Source organism: Ailuropoda melanoleuca, chromosome 4 (assembly GCF_002007445.2).
Source record: "Ailuropoda melanoleuca isolate Jingjing chromosome 4, ASM200744v2, whole genome shotgun sequence".
NCBI classification, from domain to species: Eukaryota; Metazoa; Chordata; class Mammalia; order Carnivora; family Ursidae; genus Ailuropoda; species Ailuropoda melanoleuca.
In genome coordinates, this window is record NC_048221.1 from 37,169,197 (window position 1) to 37,189,592 (window position 20,396).

The 20,396-nt window shown below is 41.7% G+C and overlaps 1 protein-coding gene across 4 annotated transcripts in view; it reads right to left on the bottom strand.

Annotated features, from left to right (window-relative positions):
* FOXP1 (forkhead box P1) overlaps positions 1–20,396 on the bottom strand; it is a 407,883-nt gene that overhangs the window by 217,042 nt on the left and 170,445 nt on the right. For all 4 annotated transcript variants that reach the window (XM_034657215.1, XM_034657217.1, XM_034657218.1 and 1 more), the window contains one exon: positions 6,502–6,686. In XM_034657215.1, the coding sequence (XP_034513106.1) occupies positions 6,502–6,675 (174 nt within the window). In that variant the 5' untranslated portion in view covers positions 6,676–6,686. The remainder of the gene's footprint in view (positions 1–6,501; positions 6,687–20,396) is intronic.

A 20,396-nucleotide genomic window follows, 5' to 3' on the forward strand; every position in this document is an offset into this window, starting at 1 on the left:
AATGTTACAAGTAACACTTCATAATTACAATAGATTGGAGTTCAAAGACCAAGTGATGAAAAGAAACTTTCTAATACGGGGTTCAATTCCCTACATAAACTTCCCTTTTGTTGCTCCATCTACCACTTGCATTTATATTGCCATTCTACTTTGTCATAAAAGCAGTCACCCTGTAACCCTTTTTATCAAGTAATCTATGCACTACCTAAAAGTACACTGGACTCCATCAGTCGAGCTATATAGGTTTACATTACACAAACATACCAATTCTGCGTGCTCAGCACTACTTGTCAATAAACGCCAGCAGTTGCAAAACAGCAAAGTAGGTTCCTTGCCTTCGGAGAACAGATAGGAGCCGGCCAGTTTTGCAAAACAAACTCTCTGCAATCAGGGAAGCTAATCTGTCAACAAATTACCATTAAAGTCATACCTCCTGAAAGTTCAAAAAGAGATGTCTGATTAGACGGGGGTGGGGGGGTATTTATTACTACTACTACTACTACTAGCTCACGGTCAGAGCTTAAAATTACCTTCTCAAAGTAGGGATGCTTTTGTTTAAAGTTGAGGGTACACTTCACTCCTGGTGAAATGTGGCATCTAGCTTTCTATGTACGTGGCTCTTTTTTTTTGTTGTTTCTCATGCCATCTTAGCCTTCAACAGAGAAATTGATGACACACAACTATTCAGTTATCAAAACTTGAAAGGATTTCATATAAGGCTCCCATCAGAAGTTACCTAAATCTCTGACAATATTTTGATGACAGGGAGGTAAAAACTCACAGAGTAAAGAACTAACTTCAGCAGTCAGAGTGAAGTATGCCTTTTCCAGAAAGAGCCACCAAAGGAATTGAGAAAAAGTGGAAGTCTGTTATCATTGTGGCTGTTTTTCTTTATTTGTCACAATTATCCCAATTTCTGCCTCACTTTTATTTCAAATTGTTTGTGTGCTTTTCACTAACATTTTGGTGGCACCAATTCCTACTACAAATTTTTGATCATCAATATTTTCTATATTTGAACTCTACCTTGTGTTCAAAAAGAATATATCAAAAGGTACAGTGAGTCCTTTAAAATTATAGTTTGAGTCTTCACCCACCAGTGAAGGAAGGTGCTAGCCCCTATCACAGTGCCTGCCTCAATGAGAGAACTCAATAAATTAAGATCATCTTCTACCCTCCCTTCCAGAAGCTTCCCTTATCAGACACAGAGATGCTGACTATCTTTTTTTCCCTTCTAGTGGCATCGAAAGACCCACCTTTCAGACACAGTCCCTGGCAGCTACAAGGCAAAAGGCCACTTGAGGGCATTCCTAACAAAGTTAATAAAGCAACCTTTTGCAAAGAGAAGAATGGTAAGGCCGAACTGGCCATTGCTACCTCGTGTTTATACTAATCCACACCTAATCACTTGGGCCTCCCTATGTAGAGTGAGGAACAAGGCAAAGGATGGCCACAATAATGGTAACACGGTTCCCTCGAAGGAACTGGAGTACGAACGAGAAGCGCACAGGAACGGTCTCTTTCATTGGAGCTTTCTGCCCATCCAAACACACACAGCGATTTCTTCCAGGCATTGTTTCTCATAGAGGCACTTCGAGCTGGAAATGTTGGCAGGACAACCTCCCTCTTTTGCTCAATATCTACTAGTCATTTTGGTAACAAGAACAAAATGAGGCAATTCATTCCGCCATTTTGAAAATGAAGAGAAGAATCTTTAATTTTTGTGGCTTGGTTTATGCTAACATGTTCCACTCTGGTCATTATCATTTGGTTACTCACATTCAGGAGACCCCAGGATATAGACCCGTGATTCTCCCAGGCCCCTCTGATAGTACATTTTCTACATCCTCTGTGAATATACACAGCCTCACCTCCTTCCTGAGACCTCTCCTACTCCTCCTGTCTCTCTGAGCTTCTCTGGTCCTGGGCAGTGACTCATCTCCCACCTCCTTTAATAGCTCATTGGCAAAATGCAACCCAATGAATCCCTCTTCTTCCTGCTCATGATGTTTCAGAAGCTACTTGTCCTTCCTATCTCTCTTAATGCCTCAGGGTTCATTCAATGCTTTCTTCTCTTTCTTTTACATTATTAACAGGAAACATGTACACAGACACATGTTGATGGTGGAGATGTACCTTTTGGGCCAAAAAGTCCAACACTTTAAACCAAATGTCAAAGAACCAATGTCAATGAATGAAACAAATACTTCACTTATCCACACTCTCTAAATAATCCATATTCAAATCCCATACATACTGTATCTTTTTTTTAAATGTCTTTCTCATAGACTCTATACTGCCCTCCTCATATAAAACAATAGCCACACCTCAAAACCACAGCAACCAAAGCTCTCTCTATACTGATTTGCAGACAATAAAACTGCCAGGTGGTACCCAAAAAAAAAACCCCATCATTAAATGGAATGTTGTTAAGAAATAGCTGTTTTATTTAACAGCTATTCATTTTTATTGAATAAACATTTTCTAGTATGCATTCTGTTAATTGACCTGACAGCATATGCTGTATATGGAGAAACTTCTAAACATTATGCTCTATGTAATATGCTTATCTGAAAAAGCTCTCATTTGCAGCAATATGGAAATAAAATTCTGCTTTCTAAAATTCAAGACTTTTAAAATGCATTAATCCACACAGTTTATGAAATTGCTCTGGACATTTTAAAATCCTTTCTTTAGGAAAAAAAACTTCAGTAATTGGTAATAGTATTTGTTGCTGAGTTTCATAATGGAGTAGTGCATATCCAACACAGAACTTTTACAGACCCAGAAATGGGGCAGGCATAATAGGAAATAAAAAGCAGTTATGGTATCGGGTAAAGAATTACCCAGTGGCTAAAAGAAATGTTCAGAAAATCTATCAAATTATATTATTAGGAAACTATTGTTATAATAGTTTCATGGCCCAGATCTAAGTAGACTTGAAACATTACGGAGATAATACATTTCGTTTTGAGGAAGGAAGACAGTTGGGGAGTGTGCTGGCGGGCTCCTCCAGCTACTGGCAGCACCTCTCCTTGGGCGATGGCTTCTGAGTGATGATGGCATCTTGCAGAACTACCAACCCCCCTGCCGAGAGGGCCACCAATGAGCGATGCTGCTGGGTGGAAGCTGGAGCAGTCTGGAGGGCGGCAGGCTCCCTGACTTCACCAGCAACCCATCCCCTAACAAATGTTGCCCTTGTAGGAATATGGGGCTAGGGTTACCAGATCTTCTGATTTTTCAAGAGAAGATGGAAAAGCCAGATTCCCCCTACTTTTCTAGGTTGGCACCTAAGTAATTCTTTTTTTTCCCTTTTTTGTTTTTAACAATTCTTCTTAGACCTAATTTAGCCAACCTATAGACGAGTCCCAGCATAGAAGTCACTCATTCCACAGCTAATCTTTGTGAAAGCTCTCCATTCTGAAAAGGCACTTGCTATCATTTGTAATTATCTTTAGTAATAAGAATCAAATATGGAAAGGCTTGCATTTATTTTAAAAGTCCTGGCACTAGGTAAAAATTCTCCCTATATTGTCAATGATTGCACTGGTGCAACTGGAAAATCCTATACCGTTCAGTGTTACACATAGCGTAATTAACTCATTTTTATACCAAGCCCTTTTAAGCCACATCTTTTTGTTCCATGGACTTCTAACATATTTTACAGTTCTAATTCTCTTCCACTGTCCTACATTAATCAAAGCTGTAACCCCTGTTGTCTTTGTACTACAGAATCAGAATGTGCCCCTGGCGAGGAATGGGGGAAAAGTCAACAGGAATTAAATTTCAGTGCAACTGTTTACTCAACTGTGGCCTGCAGTTATTGAAATTTTATCCGTGGTTTTGTGTGACTACCGCAGTAATGAATTCAGCATGGCTGTGATTTTCTCACTGCTGGTATTCTCACTTCAAGTAAAAACCTGTAGACTAAAAATGACGAAAACAACCCAAGTCCATCCCGTGGACCCTCGCATTTCTCCAAAGCGCTTAATTGTTGCAGTTTTCGGTCTGGAAGGAAGTAGGATCACTCTTAGTCCTGCAAAACTTTTCGATCCTTTAGTTTTTTTCTCAATTCATCTACAGATTTTCTTGTCCTCTAACAACCTGTGAAGAGCCTCATCATACACTTCAAGGGGCAAACAGCTGTCAGTATTTTATTTTAAAACACTGAAAGGGCCTGCCAAGCACAGTATGTGGGGTTTTAGCCACAATGATAAATCCAACGACTCACTCTCTTCCTAAATCACATCAATAGCAAATAAAAATAAAATTGGTATAAAAAGTATTTAAAAAGAGTTTCAAAGTACAATCAAAAGGTATTGACATCCATAACACATAACAGCGTGTTTTCCAAAGTGGTCGCAGCCAAGATAGAGAGGGGAGATGTGAATACCTAATTTTGTTACTCACGCTTTTTAAGGAAGATGCTGTTAAAATGTACTTTCTTAACTGTCTTCTATGAGGCTAATGTATTGTTGCTGTTATTGGTGTAGGGGTGTGTGTGTGTGTGTGTGTGTGTGTTGATGGTATACATGTGAAGACTTTGGATGACTTACTACTTTAAGATGGTAAATGATTTTTCAGTCCTTCGTATAAAACACTGAAGAAGGGGTGCCTGGGTGGCACAGCGGTTAAGCGTCTGCCTTCGGCTCAGGGCGTGATCCCGGCGTTATGGGATCGAGCCCCACATCAGGCTCCTCTGCTATGAGCCTGCTTCTTCCTCTCCCACTCCCCCTGCTTGTGTTCCCTCTCTCCCTGGCTGTCTCTATCTCTGTCAAATAAATAAATAAAATCTTTAAAAAAAAACCACTGAAGAAGTTAATTTCCCATTTATTTAATTAATGTACCCTAAATACTAAGTATGTGGGGTTCACACCCCATGAGAGCACCACACCTCAACTGCTCCATGAAGAACCAGCAGACCTTGGCCTCTGTAGGGTAAAGACACTGAATACAGCACTCCAAAATACCAAAATACAGCTCGTTCTCAAAGTAACCGTAAGTACCTAACAACAGCGCACGAACAACGCATGCACACACACGGATACCTTCCTACTACTATCTGAGGATCTGTTCTGCTAACCGGTCAGTGGTTAGAATTCAGCCATTTGCACTCATTTAAGCGCACAACCTTCCACACAACATACATCATAAATTCCAGATGATGTGATGCCCGAGGTGCAGGCACGGAAGGGTCTGGGTGGCCAGGGAGAGAGACCACATCCCTTAGGTGAAGCACGTCTGCTAGTTTCCGTTTCTTTCTGTTGCAGCTTTCCCCCACCAGGTTCCACTAACTTCTCACAGACTTACAATGTAACGATTCTTCCTATTTTAAAAACTTAGCAAGAAGAAAATAAAACGTGCTCAGAGCCTGGCTAAGGCCATAACCCTCATACAAAAAGGGATCCCCTTTACTTCTCTGATACGGTTTTCAAGAAAATGGTTTGAGAACAGGTTCGCCTTCCTCCTTTTCATCCCCCAGAAACGATTTCTGTTTCTTTCAGTAAGGCCCGAAGATGCATCATTCTTTTTTCACCCTTCTGCAATGGCACCATAACTATGTATTGAATAAATGAATTAAGGACTAAAACGGAACAAAATCCGCCCATTATCATTAACAAAAACAAATCCTATTTCCTGATTCCAAGAGAGCCTGGAAAAACAGCGCTGTCTTCAAGCGGGTGCTATTTTCTTCTTTGAATTTCCCTCAACACGTGGGCCACACAACACCATTTTCTGGGTCACCTTTACCATTTGGAAATATTTAATCAGTCACTCACAGGTGCCCCCTGACACGCCTATGGAGAACATAAGGAGAATGAGTATGTCCCAATTTACATGCATTTGGGGGAGCCACCAATAAGAGCTAATTTAAAACATTAAGAGGACTTAGCCACATACCAGCCACCAAATGTACACAAGACACATAGGTCAGTGGCCCACACCCCGAAGTTCCCACAGGTAGCCGGAGGCCATTTCTTACACATCGGCCTGTGCTGCTGTCGCTCTGCCTGCTGTATACACACCGCTGCCCGTTTGTTTCTACTGTTTTGCTTCTCTCCTGATTCACCTACTCCCTCCTCTTCTATCCCGTTCCTTTTATCCATTACCCCTCATTTTGTGTCTTTCTTCACCAGACTCAATAAGCCTGCTTATTATTATTACTTTTCAACTCAAGCATCGGGAACCATTTCTCCAAAGATTCATTTTAGTCCAAATAGTTCAGCTTCAGGCTGCCACGGTGGGGCCTGGGAAGGGCGCCCCGAGGTGCACTCAAGTTCATCTTTAACAAATGCTCTCAAGACGGGGGGGGGGGCGGGGGCGGCTNGGGCGGCTTCCAAGACTCTCAGCTCCCAAAGGCGGGAGCACTAGTCTCTGAAGGCCACCACCGGGCCGCCAGATGCCGCTGACAGCGAGCCTCCAACACTCCCGGGGGCGAGTGCGAGGGGCGAGCCGGAGAGCTGCCCCCCCGCCCCCCGCGCAGCCCGGCGGCCACAGTACCTGCTGCTGCTGCACGTGCACGAGCTCGGCGGCCCCCGCGTCCGCGGCCGGCGTCTCCCCGTTGGACCGCCCTTCGCGAAGACTGGCGCACTGGAGCAAGTGGTTGCCGCCGCTCGACCCGTTCTGGATGGCTGCACCGTTACTTTTTGTCTCAGTCCCAGATTCTTGCATCATGACTCAAAAACCTGATAGAGGGATTTTCAGGAGGGAGCGGGGGAGAGAGAAAAAAGCAGCTGTTAAAACAGTTGTTGGACAGAAGGAGAAGGGCCCTGCCTTCCGTGTTGGCCAAACTCTGTAAACAGTTGTCCTTTTCTTTCACTCGCTTTTGGCCCTGGGTGGTGGGCCCGTCCCTTAGTGTCTGAGGACGGAGGGGGGGTCGGTCCAGCTTCAAGGTTTAGTAGTGGGCATGCAATAGGTTGTTTCGCCTTGGAAAAAAAGTACTTTCGGGAGAACTCAGGACTTATGGTTCAATTTCTGCGGATTGTATCTGGATGTTTTGCTCAAAAACCAGTAAGTCACTGGGAGCAACACGTTACGGGTAACATTAAACGTTAGTGCGTGCAGGCTCTGCGTGGGGGTGGTGCACTCCTAGAGTCTCCAACTCCTCCATCAAGATGTGACACACACCACCGGGAGGGCCCCTGAGGTCACTGGAGCTGAACACCCTTATAGTCAAAAAGCCAAGAGCCTGTGAGGATTCGTACTCCCCAGAACCATTCAGGTACTGAAAAGTCTTCCAAATTGGCCATTCCAATAAGATCGGCCACATTTAGAGAGGGAAAAAAATCACCGCTTTTCGGGAGCTGAAAAAATTCAGACTCTGATCTTTGTCCTAGGGTTAAAACTGTCCTAAGAAATCCTATTCAAAGTTAGGGGTCTTTTTCCTGCTGGATTACTAACCTCTAGTTTGGTTTAAGGCCTGAAAGGTCTGGGACAGCTTCTATTTATTTTGGAGAAAAATCTGGCCTTAGGCGCACCAAAGAAAAGGTCTGAGTGTGAAAGTATGAAATGTCTAATAAAAAACACACACACACACGTTTGTGTGTGTGTATATATATATATACACTATATATATACTATATATATGTATATGTGTATATGTATATATGTATATATGTATATATATGTGTGTGTGTGTATATATATATAGTATTTAAGTCCGTATGTATAGTGCATGATGAGTAGCTGGAGGATATCACCTACATACACGTAAATAAATTTCACATTCGGCCCGGCTACTCTCTGGGTACAAAACCATTATCCTACGGGGCCAATTCAGCTCTCAGTAAAGGCGTCTGATGATGACAAAAGATAGATAATATTTACTCATACCAAATGTTACCATCTATTGATCACCAGTGCTGTGCCAAGCCACCTGCAGGTGATTTATGTATATTCACCAGTTTAGTTCTGAATGCCACTGGTCTCTCCAGGATGCAGATGAGAACACTAGGGGTCCACGAGGACCGTTTTAATTTGCCCAGCATAAATCACTAGTAATGGTGCAATCAGGATTTGAACAAGTTCATTCTGATGTCAAAGTTCTTGACCATGTGTTTTCTTACAGGTGAGGCGCAGTAGGGAGCAAACAATGAAATGGCAGGGTCACACTCCAAATTCAAAGACGAGGACTTTCAACAGGAAAAACATAGTCACTAAAGGACCTGACAGTTCCAATATCAAAGCTGAGAAGTGTCTGCATATTAGAACTTTAACGTGAAACACCAAGCTCGGATAAAAGGGCTGAAAACTTAAATAATTTTGCATTGTGGAAAGACATACACAACACCACGGATTTCTCCCCACCCATGAAATATGTCACAACAGGGAAACTGAAACACTTGGGACATCTTTAGAGGAGGCCGCCCTCTTGCTAGAAGTTGGTTTAAGTCCCTTTTCTACCGACCTCCACAAAAGTGTAATGGAAAATTAAAAGCAGAAAAATTCACATCTTCATTTCCTTTCAGTGTACTGTATGATCCAACTTGAGTACAAACTTTATAAACCCAGAAGGCTTATTTTTTAAAGTTTATCCAATTCTGAAGGGGATTAAGAATGGCATTTTTTTGTTGACAGGTGGGAAACAAACTCAGAAGCAACAGCTGATTCACTCTCTTCTCTTTAGATCAGACTTACCAGTAATTAGAGTCCTTTAAAAACCGCCTTTATATCCTTACAGTCTGCAGAATATAAAATCTATAAAAAATACAACTAAAACTTTCTCTAAGATAGAAGAACCAGGCAATACAAGTACCTCGTTTGTTGCCAAAAAAGGCATTAATTTGTGAAATTGAGGGGTTTTCCCCCCAATGTTTCAGTTTCTGTTTCACAAACATGCCCATTCGTACAGAAATGAAGGAAAAGATGGTGTTTAGGTATTTGAGAGAGAGAATGGTTGTCCTAGAGTAGCTGACAAGGAAACTCACTCAATTCTCCAGGTATGGCACAAGCATACCTAAAGAAAAAACAAAAACATTTTTTTTTAAAGATTTTATTTATTTATTCGACAGAGATAGAGACAGCCAGCGAGAGAGGGAACACAAGCAGGGGGAGTGGGAGAGGAAGAAGCAGGCTCATAGCGGAAGAGCCTGATGTGGGGCTCGATCCCACAACACCAGGATCACGCCCTGAGCCGAAGGCAGACGCTTAACCGCTGTGCCACCCAGGCGCCCCCAAAAACATTTTTTTAACTTTCTATAAAGCCTGCTCATTATCAGCGAATGGACCCCCAAAAGATAAAAACATGGCTTACACATGAAATCCATACCTGTCCTTAGAAGGGGGCATAGCTAGCCAAATATCCTGTCCTCAGAGCTATAGGAAAGAATGCTTCTTTCCACACCCTGCGACCATCGGGATGCCTGGCCTCAGAACAGGTGTCTAAGAGACTGGCCCCGCTTCTGTTTCCTGGGTTTGACACCGTGGTCGTGGGTGGAGTACGAACAGTCTCCAATCCACAATTTGATGAGAAGGTTTTGCTCTACGCAGTTCCAAGAAGACTGCCAAGTCCTCCAGGAGAAGTTTTGCAGGCATCTCGCCAAGCAGCTTGGCTTGCGAATCGGGTCTGTGAGAGTGCAGGCATTGGGACCGAAATTGCATAAAGGATTATTTTGGTCTGAGGATGTCCTTAATTAGTCAAGTGCTAACAGTAGTATGTAGGTTGCAAGATTTAAAATTTCCCATAATCTCCCACACCAATCAGGAGAAAACAGCTTTTTGAAAAGCACATGTGAAAAATTAGGAGTGTCGATGTCTAAGAACATTTCTAACAATATCTGGGCTGGCAATATTTCTTTCTATGGAATGTTCCAAGCCATTTAATAAGGCTTTATGTCTGTACAACACTTTACAAACTACAAGGCTCTCTGAGGTACTTTTCAAACTCGTAACAAGTTCATCAGGGAGAAGAAGCCGGTGAAATTTATCCCCATTTTACAGATAAGAAAACAAAAGCCCAGTAGGTTAAGGAATAGATACAGCCACAACCATTTCCTATTTCAGACATGAACACGTCCATTCAATGAATGACAGCGAATTTCCCATTTGCAAAGTCCTGGGCAAGGTGGTACATTCGTAAATGAATGAAAAGAAAACTAAGTAATTCCAGGAAAGACGGTACCAAGGTGGCAGGTAGACAAATAAAAGCATCTAAAATACAATGATGAAAGTGTCATCATTCTTTAGCAAACACCTCTATTTTTTTCTATTGAGTTTTACAATTTGGGAATCATCTGAAAGGAGGTCAATGTATATAAGAGGCACGTGAACTTTCTGACATCGAACAGTGTACCTTCTTTTCTTAGAGGGAGCTTGTCATAGACACTCAGTTTGTATAACCTCCGTTTCCCTCTGGGACTCCTTATAACCAATGAACTACTCTGCTCCACGACAAACCGAGAGCAAGAAACGATACACAATCACCCAGAGCACGCGAATATGGAGGCATGGCACCTGGAGGACATGACCAGCCCTCCCCACTAACAAGCCCTCTGGAAACAAAGACAAATCTTCCTCTGGCTTCTTGCATGGCTTCTCCGAATGAGCTGGGCCTGTTTAAGTCACATATGATCCATTCAACACAACCCTGCAAAGGCTGAGGCTGTAATCACATGGATGTCAGAAAGCTAAAGGAAGCCAAAATGGCCCACTTCTCGTCTTGCTTGGAAACATGACAGAGCTACTGATTTCAAAAGATCGATTTTTGTGCTGAAGGAACTTGTAGAAAAGGATAAGAACTGAGTTTAGCATGCTTATTTATTGTCGTTGCCAACAGAGCGTACTCTGGAAGTATTCTGGAAAATTCATAATGTCCAGGCCAATGTATTTATAGTAAATTAAAGCAATGCTTTATTATTATGATTATTTCCTTGGTTACAGTGTTGATGCTGAAAATTTAAGGAAAATAAAGCCCTTGTTATCATGCTTGTGAAAGATTTTAAGCTAACAAAAAGTTCAGTCTTGATTCCAGGGCAGTTAATTAAGGTTGACCAAGTCAGGCAGAAGTAAATTAACTTGGCTGATCAATTATTTATATGAAGCAGAATAAATGCCCTTAAAGAACTTGGTCTGTTCATGAAAGAATGTGTAAATTAAACTAAACATAGTTTTGTAAAATATATTCCTACTTCTATGGGGAGAAGAGGAGAAGTTAATGGTGAAACCACTGTAGGAAAATGATAATAGTGATGACACAGTCCTCCCCCATCCCAAAGCAAAGATCCTCTTTCTCATTGTTCAACCAGTGCCAGAAAAGAAGGAAAATGGAAGGCATTTTGAAGTGATAACAGAAGCTCTTGGGGGGAAAAAAAGGAAGAGAGGGAGCAAAGGAGGGAGGGGGAAAGGAAAGAAGAAAAGGAGGTAGGGAAGGGAGGGACAGAGAAGGGGAAGAAGAAAGGGAGGGAGGGAAGGACAGAGGGATGAGGAGGGAAGGAAGAAGACAGCAACTCTAATAGAGAGACCCTGTAAATGTCCGTATTTTGGAATTACTGAACAAGAGGCACGCTTACTCCATCATCTGTCAGATTCCGCGCAGAGTTTGTAGACGGGACTAGAATAAAGGTGGGAGGCTAGCTCTAGTTCTAAAAGAGGGACTCATGTTGCATCATGATGATTCAAAGTCCACATCGATCATGTTCATGCGATTCAGGAAAGAAGAAAAACTTATGTGTATTAAGATACAAAGCATACACTTACTTCTGGGTTCATCAGATTAATGAACGGTTTCCCTTTAAATGTGCAAAAGGTCTACCTGGCAACATAACACATATAAAGGAGTTCTAAGGAGCAAAGTGCAGCTAAGGGGAGTCTTCCCTGCCGGCAGGGAAACAGCAGGTTGGCACAGGACACTAACCCAGAGCTTACTCTCCATCTTCTTGCAGGAGTTCCTCCCAATCAAAACAGGGACTCAAGAACAGAAAGCAATCCGAAGAAAGTCTAGCTTTGACAATGGAGACCGCATTTCCTAGCACGTGGCACATGCTTTACAAGTGTTCACCCTCCATCTGGCCAGATGCACTACCGCAGGTGGCTGAGACAGAGGAAGGGCTGGTGGAGGGATTACAAGTGAAACTGAGGGGTTCAGGAAACAGGTGAAGAAAGGGCAGGATGGAAGGGCCCCAAGTGGCCCCAAGATGCAGAATCATTGCCACTAAGTGGGTATTTCATAGCATACTCTCAAAGAAAAAAGGGGGGGGGAGGGAGGAGGAAGACTACAACAAGAAAAACAAAGTAACACCGGCTGATTATTTTCACATCTGAGATCACTCCCACAAGTTGTGAATGAACCCTCCAGACACCACTGTCTGCCTATCCACCGCCCCCAATGGCAGGGGTCCCATGCCACGGAAAGACCATCCAAAGGCCACGTTTAGGAAGAGAAGTCGATGTGGTGACTGTGTTATGAAGGCACCATCTTCCAATACCAAATTTTCATAATTATAACAGAAAGGAGTAAATTTTCTAGTGCATGGCAGTTCAAAAAGTAATCAAGGGAATGAGCCGGAGGGCTATTTTAATGTATGCAAAGCTAGTGACCCACAGTAAATGGGAGGTAAGCTACAATGAATGCAAAGTAATGCACACATACTGAAGTCCTGGTCTGATGAGGGACGGCTAAAATTAACACCCAATTAATTTCCGAATTGACAAACAAATGAAACCCATAAATCTACTTTCTCATTAATTTTCTTGTGGTATAATTTAAAGCAGTAATATGAGGGCAAAAACTGAGCATTATCCATCATAAATATCAAAAAGATAGCACTGTAACACCATAAATTATGCATATTACCTGTTGTTAAAAATGATTTATGTATTATCAACTTTATCGTGCACTGTAGATATCTAGATCTATCTTTAAAAATCTAGAATTTCATTTAGCACTTAGGAAGAAAAAGTTCAGGAGCAATGAAATAGTCAAAAATATGGGGTTTTCTTTTGCTTTTGTTTAAGACTACTTACATAAGCCATACAAGAGAGAACGGCAAAACTGGAATCTTCCCAAATCTTAGGTCAGCAGAGGTTGAGGATTTCATGGAAGTGTCAGGCTGGGCCTCTCCACAGAGAAAGAACCAGGTCTAGGAGACCCCTCCCGGAAAGCCTTGGTACATGTGTCCTCAGGGAGCTACTCCTGCAGGAAATGCAGCTTGGGGCTGGAAAGGAATGGGTCCAGGCGAGGATATCCTGGACGTACCTCAGACAGCCAGAGGGGGTGAACCTACAGCTATGGGTGCTCAGTGAAGCAAAGACTCCTCAGTTGGCGAGAAGTCTGGGAGGATAATTAGCTTCGTTGTTCATAATGTAATATGGTAGCTCTCTTACCTTCATAGTTAAGAGGAGGAGAAAAAAGAACTGGGAACTAGTTTGTATTTATCAATCAACCTAGAAGTACTCTCTGCCTATCAAGTAAACGGATAAAGAGGCATTCAGAGTAAAATGATCTCCTTCCTGGCCTCTCCAACTCCATTTCTTTAGTAACAGTTAAAAAAAACAAAACAAAACAAAAAAACACCTTTATTTTGAACTTTGCTTTCAGGCACACCTTACACATTTAGTAGGCTCCCCTTATCCATGGGGAATATGCTCTGAGACCCCCAGTGGATGCCTGAAATTGCAGATAGTACTGAACCCTACATACATTATGTTCTTTTCTTTCTTTCTTTTTTTTTTTTTTAAGATTTTATTTATTTATTTGAGAGAGAGGGAAAGAGTACGCGCACAAGCAGGGAGAGCAGCAGGCGGAGGGAGAAGCAGGCTCCCTGCTGAGCAAGGAGCCTTATGCGGGGACTCCATCCCAGGACCCCGGGATCACGACCTGAGCCAAAGGCAGATGCTTAAGCGACTGAGCCACCCAGGCGTCCCCACTATGTTCTTTTCTATACATACACACATACCTATGATAAAATTGAACTCCTAAATTAGGCCCAGCCAGAGATTCACAACAATAATGATAAACCAGAATCACTATTATAATCTAGTGTAATAAAAGTTATGTGAATGTGGGGCGCCTGGGTGGCACAGCGGTTGAGCATCTGCCTTCGGCTCAGGGCGTGATCCCGGCGTTACAGGATCGAGCCCCACATCAGGCTCCTCCACTATGAGCCTGCTTCTTCCTCTCCCACTCCCCCTGCTTGTGTTCCCTCTCTCGCTGGCTGTCTCTATCTCTGTCGAATAAATAAATAAAATCTTTAAAAAAAAAAAAAAGTTATGTGAATGTGACCTCTCTCCCTCTCTCACAATATATTACTGTACTGTACTCACCCTTCTTCTTGTGATGACATGAGATGATAAAAAGTCTACGTGGAGGTGAATGACATAGGTGTTGTGACACAGCCTTCTGACAGTGCCTTGGAAAGAGGATCATTTGCTTCCCAAGCCCGGTAGACCGAGGGTAACTGAATCCACAAAGCCAAACCGTGGCTCCAGGGGGACTCCTGTAGTAGGGACTTCATATATAGTTGCTGAATTTTTAGCTAATTGATTAAATGACAGAAAAGTCCAAGTCCAACCTCTCATTCAAATGAGATCAAGGGCTTGTGGGGGTCATCATCTTGATGTTCCTACTTCTAAAATAACTGTATCCTGTACTTCCTTTGTAAGGACTAATCGTTTTGGATTTCTGAAACTGAAAAACTAACGTAAGCCATTAAATCATTTTAAGTCATAACAGAAGTAGGATTGTCCCAATCATTGAAAATTTAAAAATAATCAATCAGTGAAAAACTCTACCAAAATCTACGGTCAACAGTTAATACTCAATTCAGCTGGAATGGAAAAAGGTAGAGAGCAGGATGTTTAATTTTCCCTGTAATGCATGACTCACAACAGAGTTAGAGGAATAGGGTGGTAATAAAATAATGTTCCTAATAAAAACATGATTTCCCTTCTCTACCAGACTTTCATTGTAAAGACAAGCGATTTTACATTTCCAAAGAAAAAGAATTCCGGAATTCCAACACCAAGGCAGCAAGGTTGCTCAGAAGAAATGTGCATGTCTCACACTAACAGCCTGTCTTAATCAAACTTCCATGGTCTTCGTTAAGTCATCAGTAAGCACAGATAAAAACACCCACCCCCTTGAAAGCTACAAATGTCTATATTTTCAGAATTTCAGCTACTGTTGGTCTTGTTTTCCTTCCCTCCCAGTGGACAAGAGTTTAAGCGCTGTAATCATAGCGACTGTGTGCAAACTGTGGAAGTTAGAAGCTGCTCTAGGAAACAGAAGTACAAAGGAGGATGCAGACGAGCTCAAATAATTAAACAGAGACCAAGAAGGAGCTTTGCCAATCCTGCGCGAGGCTGTTTGCTTTGCTACAAGGAAGCCTCTGCAGCTCAGGGTATGATGGGGCCAGGTGTTCTGGGGAGCTTAATTAAAATGCATTTTTACAGAATACAGCAAGAGTTTAAGTTTGAGAATTAACAAGGCCTGCCAAACTTGAATCATTTGAACATTCAAACAACTGAACTGTCACAAATAGCCCGGTGGACTAAAGCGACCAACAACAAGGTCAGAATATTTTTTTTTCCATTTCCATATATTATGTAGTTTCATATACATGGGGCCAGGTTCCTAACATCAATTAGTGGCTGGCGTGCACGATGACACACTTCACGTACCTCCTGATTTTGCCTCCAACCCTGAACCGCTCTAGTGGCCAAAGCGAACAATATGTTCAGAGCATCAGGGCAGCTCATTGAATGCAGGCCGTCAGAAGTCAGTGCTGGCATATCTCCGTTGTGTGAAAGCGACAATTACTTAATTTTATCCTTCAAAAACTTCGGTATGCATATATGTATTCCCGCCCCCCCCCCCCGAAAGTTGCTCTACAGATAGATTAACCAGCTTTCTCTTGATATAAAAGACCACAATTTGTGGAAGGTCATGACCCCCAGCTTCCACCCTCACCCGAGTCTGTATTTGATCCTTGTAATTTACAGCAAATGCTAGCAGGCCCTGCCTAGTATTGAAACACAACACAAATTCAGAAACAGCAACAAACAATAATTTAAAAAAAAAAAAACCAAAAAACAAAGATGATGTAAGCTGTTTTCTCTGCTGTTTGCAAAACATGACAAAAGACAGGCTAATGTTTGGTCTTATCTAATGTGACTCCCAGTGACCAAGGGACAAGAGTCACACACATCAAGCTGAGCAAAGAGACACAATGTCTCCTTTACTTAACTAGAAAGAATACAATACACAAAACTCATTTTAAAATGAAACAGGTGAGAATAACAGGTAAGAATTAAAACACTAGCTTTAAAAACCTAGCACGTATATTAACTGTATGGTTTCTTCCCAGTTAGGATGTCTCTGTTTATATCACGGAGAATTTATTTACAACACATTAAACTCAAAGTTAATCTTCCCTTCAAACTTGAGCGAGTACACCCATCACACAGGCTCATATGCACCCACACAACACACACACACAATAATATAAAATCCAAGGATTGTACCTTTTGAAGGTGACTGCCTTGTTCATAGCACTAGACTTTTTCTCCTACACCTTCTAAGACCTTGTTTGCTCCACAAAGAGTTTTCTAGCCATCTGATGTTCTATTACTAAGCTAGTGGCCTTTCAAGAGAGCTCTCTCCCTTCTGAAAAAAGCAAACAACTGCATAGATATCATTACACTAAGGAAATCTCTTAGAAAAACCAAACAACTTGCTAATCTCTCCAGCCCCTTCATCCAAGCAAAAGATAAGAAAAGCAAACCTAAGTCTGTTTCAACCACATTCCAGGGACAAGTTCCCCTTTTTCTTTCTTTATCAAAATTCTAGTATTTAAGTTTTTTTTTTTTTTAATGTGTGTGTGTTTTTTAAACAGACCTTGCAGGATAAACTGCAGCTCGCACCCCGCAAACAAAGCAATATTTGTTTAATAACGATTGCTGCCATGGGTACAGTAAACAAGGGGCCCAGCATTTGTGTTTATGAACAAACACATCATCTTACAAGAGCAATTTAACATTAACCAGGTGGAATAATCAACAGATTTCATAGGTGACACCAGGGGCAGGACTAGGGTAAACAGGGCTAGGGAGGAGAAAGGGGCCACTCTTCGGGAATCAAGGTCGAGGTAAATGCATTACAGAGTAAACAGCTGCAAAGAAGGCAAGATAAACAAACAGTCATTCTTCTGACATTTAGAGAGGCAGAAAGGTTGTATGTTACACAGATCAGCTGCTGACCACCATGAAATCAAACCAGTTGGAGACCAGGCCTGCTTGTTTGCACAATGCCATGTTTGCTTATAAACAACAATTTGCTGTTACCAACCTCGCATTACTCATCATCATATAAGCCAGAGCGAATCAAGTGAAATCCGGTTAACTCTTTACTGGCAATGTTACTCGGAAATAATAATAATAATAAAAAAAAAGGTGGCCCCCTTTAAGAAAAAAGAGGTCACCCCCAGATGAAGCAAACAGAGCTCAGTCAACGCCTTTTTACTTCCTGCCTTGTAGATAAAAATAAAGCATCCACATGGTTTAAACTACTAACGATCGGATTTGGTCACAGCTTTAAAAGACTGGAATGTTTTCATGCTTGAGTAACTATACGTTCATCTCCTGGGCTCTTCTTTTATCAATGAAATATATGGGTCAAACACCGATTCAGATCTTGAATGTTTTATCTAGAAGGAGAGCCCTAATGTTCCTTCTCATAGAGTTTCTTGTTCCAAGATACCTTTAAGAGCACTGGGTCCACACGGAAACAGATGTGTTTCTCAAGTATGCTGCAAAAATCACACTATATCTGGGTATGATTTTGCCCTTAAAAAACATGATATAAATAAATTAATCAGTTGGTGCTACATAGAGCCACTCAGGAGCTCAGTGTGTCGACTTATCAAAGAAATCTGAGGTCTTCGAAGAGTGAATAAGTTCAATGTCTCCACTAACAAAGTGTTATAAAGAAATGTTTCATCTTCAAAAATTTGCTTCATGTGTAAAAATGTGTAAAACAGCTTGCTGTATATTATAAGAAAGCTATCATGCTTTATCGGAGATACTATATTTAGGTGTACAATGGCAATTAAAGCATTATTTTTAATCTATTTTACAGACGGTCTAATATTACTAAGCTACTTAATTGTGATACGTGTGAATGACATCTCTCTATAACTTAATATTTAATAAGCAAAACATAGTGAAAACCAGCTTGGTAATTTGTATCTTATATTTATTATCAGTTAATTAATTTTTTAAAATTCTGTATTATGTTAGTCCAAAGTACAGTAAAACACTGCTGGATATCCAAAGCCAAATTTGAAAATGAGAAAATGAAATTAAAAAAAAAAAGCAACTAAAGATACATCTCAGAGGATTGTGGCAATTACATAAGTAACCTTTGGATTACTGTCTAACAATGTGACAAAATTTTAGTGGTCCCCTCATGCACCACTGATGCCCACCCCCAGTTCCACTATAAACTTCTTAACCTTCTCTAGCTGCTTTGTTCCCATCTCCTCCTCCAATAATGTAATCTTTGCTCTGCAATCCTAACATCACAAAGTAACAGGAGTATTTTCTTTTGTGTTTTTGTTTTGTTGTGCTGTGGTTTGTTTCCCAAGTCCCTCTCAGCTGACAGTCTCCTTTCTTCAAATCAACACAGCCCCTAAAACCTCAACAAAGACTGGAGAAGAAATGTCGAGGGAACGCTCCAAGCCCGAGCAGGAGAGACTTTCTCAGGCTCATGGACATGTTACCACCACAGGGCCGGGAGGAAGGGACCCTGGGACCTCTCCCTTTTCTGCCCTAGAAAGCCCTCAAGGGCTGGAGCTGTTCCACTGCCCTAGAGAAGGAAACCCAGCCTTGCTCCACTCCGAATGATGCAGGCTGGGGCTGCAGGAACAGCTAACATTGAGACTCTTCCTCAGATGCTTTGGGAACCGAACGTTCTCAAGTTCTCAAATTCCGCGCGTATGCATGTGGCCGAGATGAACAGAAGACAGAGAAAAGTGAAGTTTGTGACTGTCCAGTGAAACTCCAGAGAGAAAAAAATGTAGAAGTAAAAGTAGAATGCTGTGACCCGCCATCCTTATCCCCCATCTTCCTTACCCACTATCCGTCCTTCCAGTCTTTTCCGGGCGTTCTCCTGATTTGCATTCTTATGTTCTTTTCCTAAAGCCTAGATGAACTAGACTACCAGTGAAGGATTATAAAGAGAGTTTACAATTCTAAAAGGGAATCCGAAGAGTTGAAACCATTTCCCTCAATAAAAGCCAATCATAACTGAACCCTGGAGTTTCGAAAGTCAGGCTAAGCCTAGGCACAATGAGGCCCTGTTTGTATTCAAAAATGGTTCTACTGATTCCTTACCACGGACAGGATAAATAATGTGCCTTTTTCCTCTGCCCCAGTTGCGGCAGTAAATACCCTAAACCCACCTTCAGTTTTACATGCACGTGCCCAGGTTACTTACTTTGTTCCCCAAAGACCCCAGTTATAAGCCTTATTTGCAAAATAAAATAATTGTAAGTGAAAGGATCCATTTACTAAGAAGTCTTTTAAATAACCTGTTAGATCAACTCTTTCAAAAACTGAAAACAATCCCAAGGAAGCTCTGGGTAGACCCAATATGGCAAGGACTGATTTGTTCTTGCCATGCATCTTCTCTGGGATGAAAATCTTACAAGTTCTGAGATTCTCAGGGTGGTCATGGCACCTGAGTGGACACTCGAGGCAGCTTACGAGGCTCGAGCATTCATTTCGACTTTCATGTTCATGATTTCTGCCATCTCTCTCTTTATACCTCCACCAACGCTATTTTTATTTTTTTTATTTTTTATTTTTTTTTAAAGATTTTATTTATTTATTTGACAGAGAGACAGCCAGCGAGAGAGGGAACACAAGCAGGGGGAGCGGGAGAGGAAGAAGCACGCTCATAGCGGAGGAGCCTGATATGGGGCTCGATCCCATTATGCCAGGATCACGCCCTGAGCCGAAGGCAGCCGCCCAACCGCTGTGCCACCCAGGCGCCCCTCCCAACGCTATTTTTAAAATGTATTCACTTTTGACAAACATATAAATCTATTGCAGAGGAAACTTTGTATCATTTCGTCAAATGGAAAGCCAGTGTGTATCCCTTTATAGAAGAGAAAGACTTTATAATAAATGTAATACAACCCAACCAATGTTATTAAATTCTAGCTAGATCCTGCTCTCCACAAAGGCTCTGAGCGGGAGCCATGTTCTTTCTTTGTTAAATAATGAGCTTACAACTGGAAGAGGGAGATTAAAGACATACTAGTACCAAATGGAAACTTTCTCCTTGGCTTTATCAGAAGGATTAAAACAGACTGAAAATGGAATTGCTTCAACATCAAATCGCAATAATGAGAACTGGTGAATGATTTATGAACCACCTAAAAGTCCTCTTCCAACACACC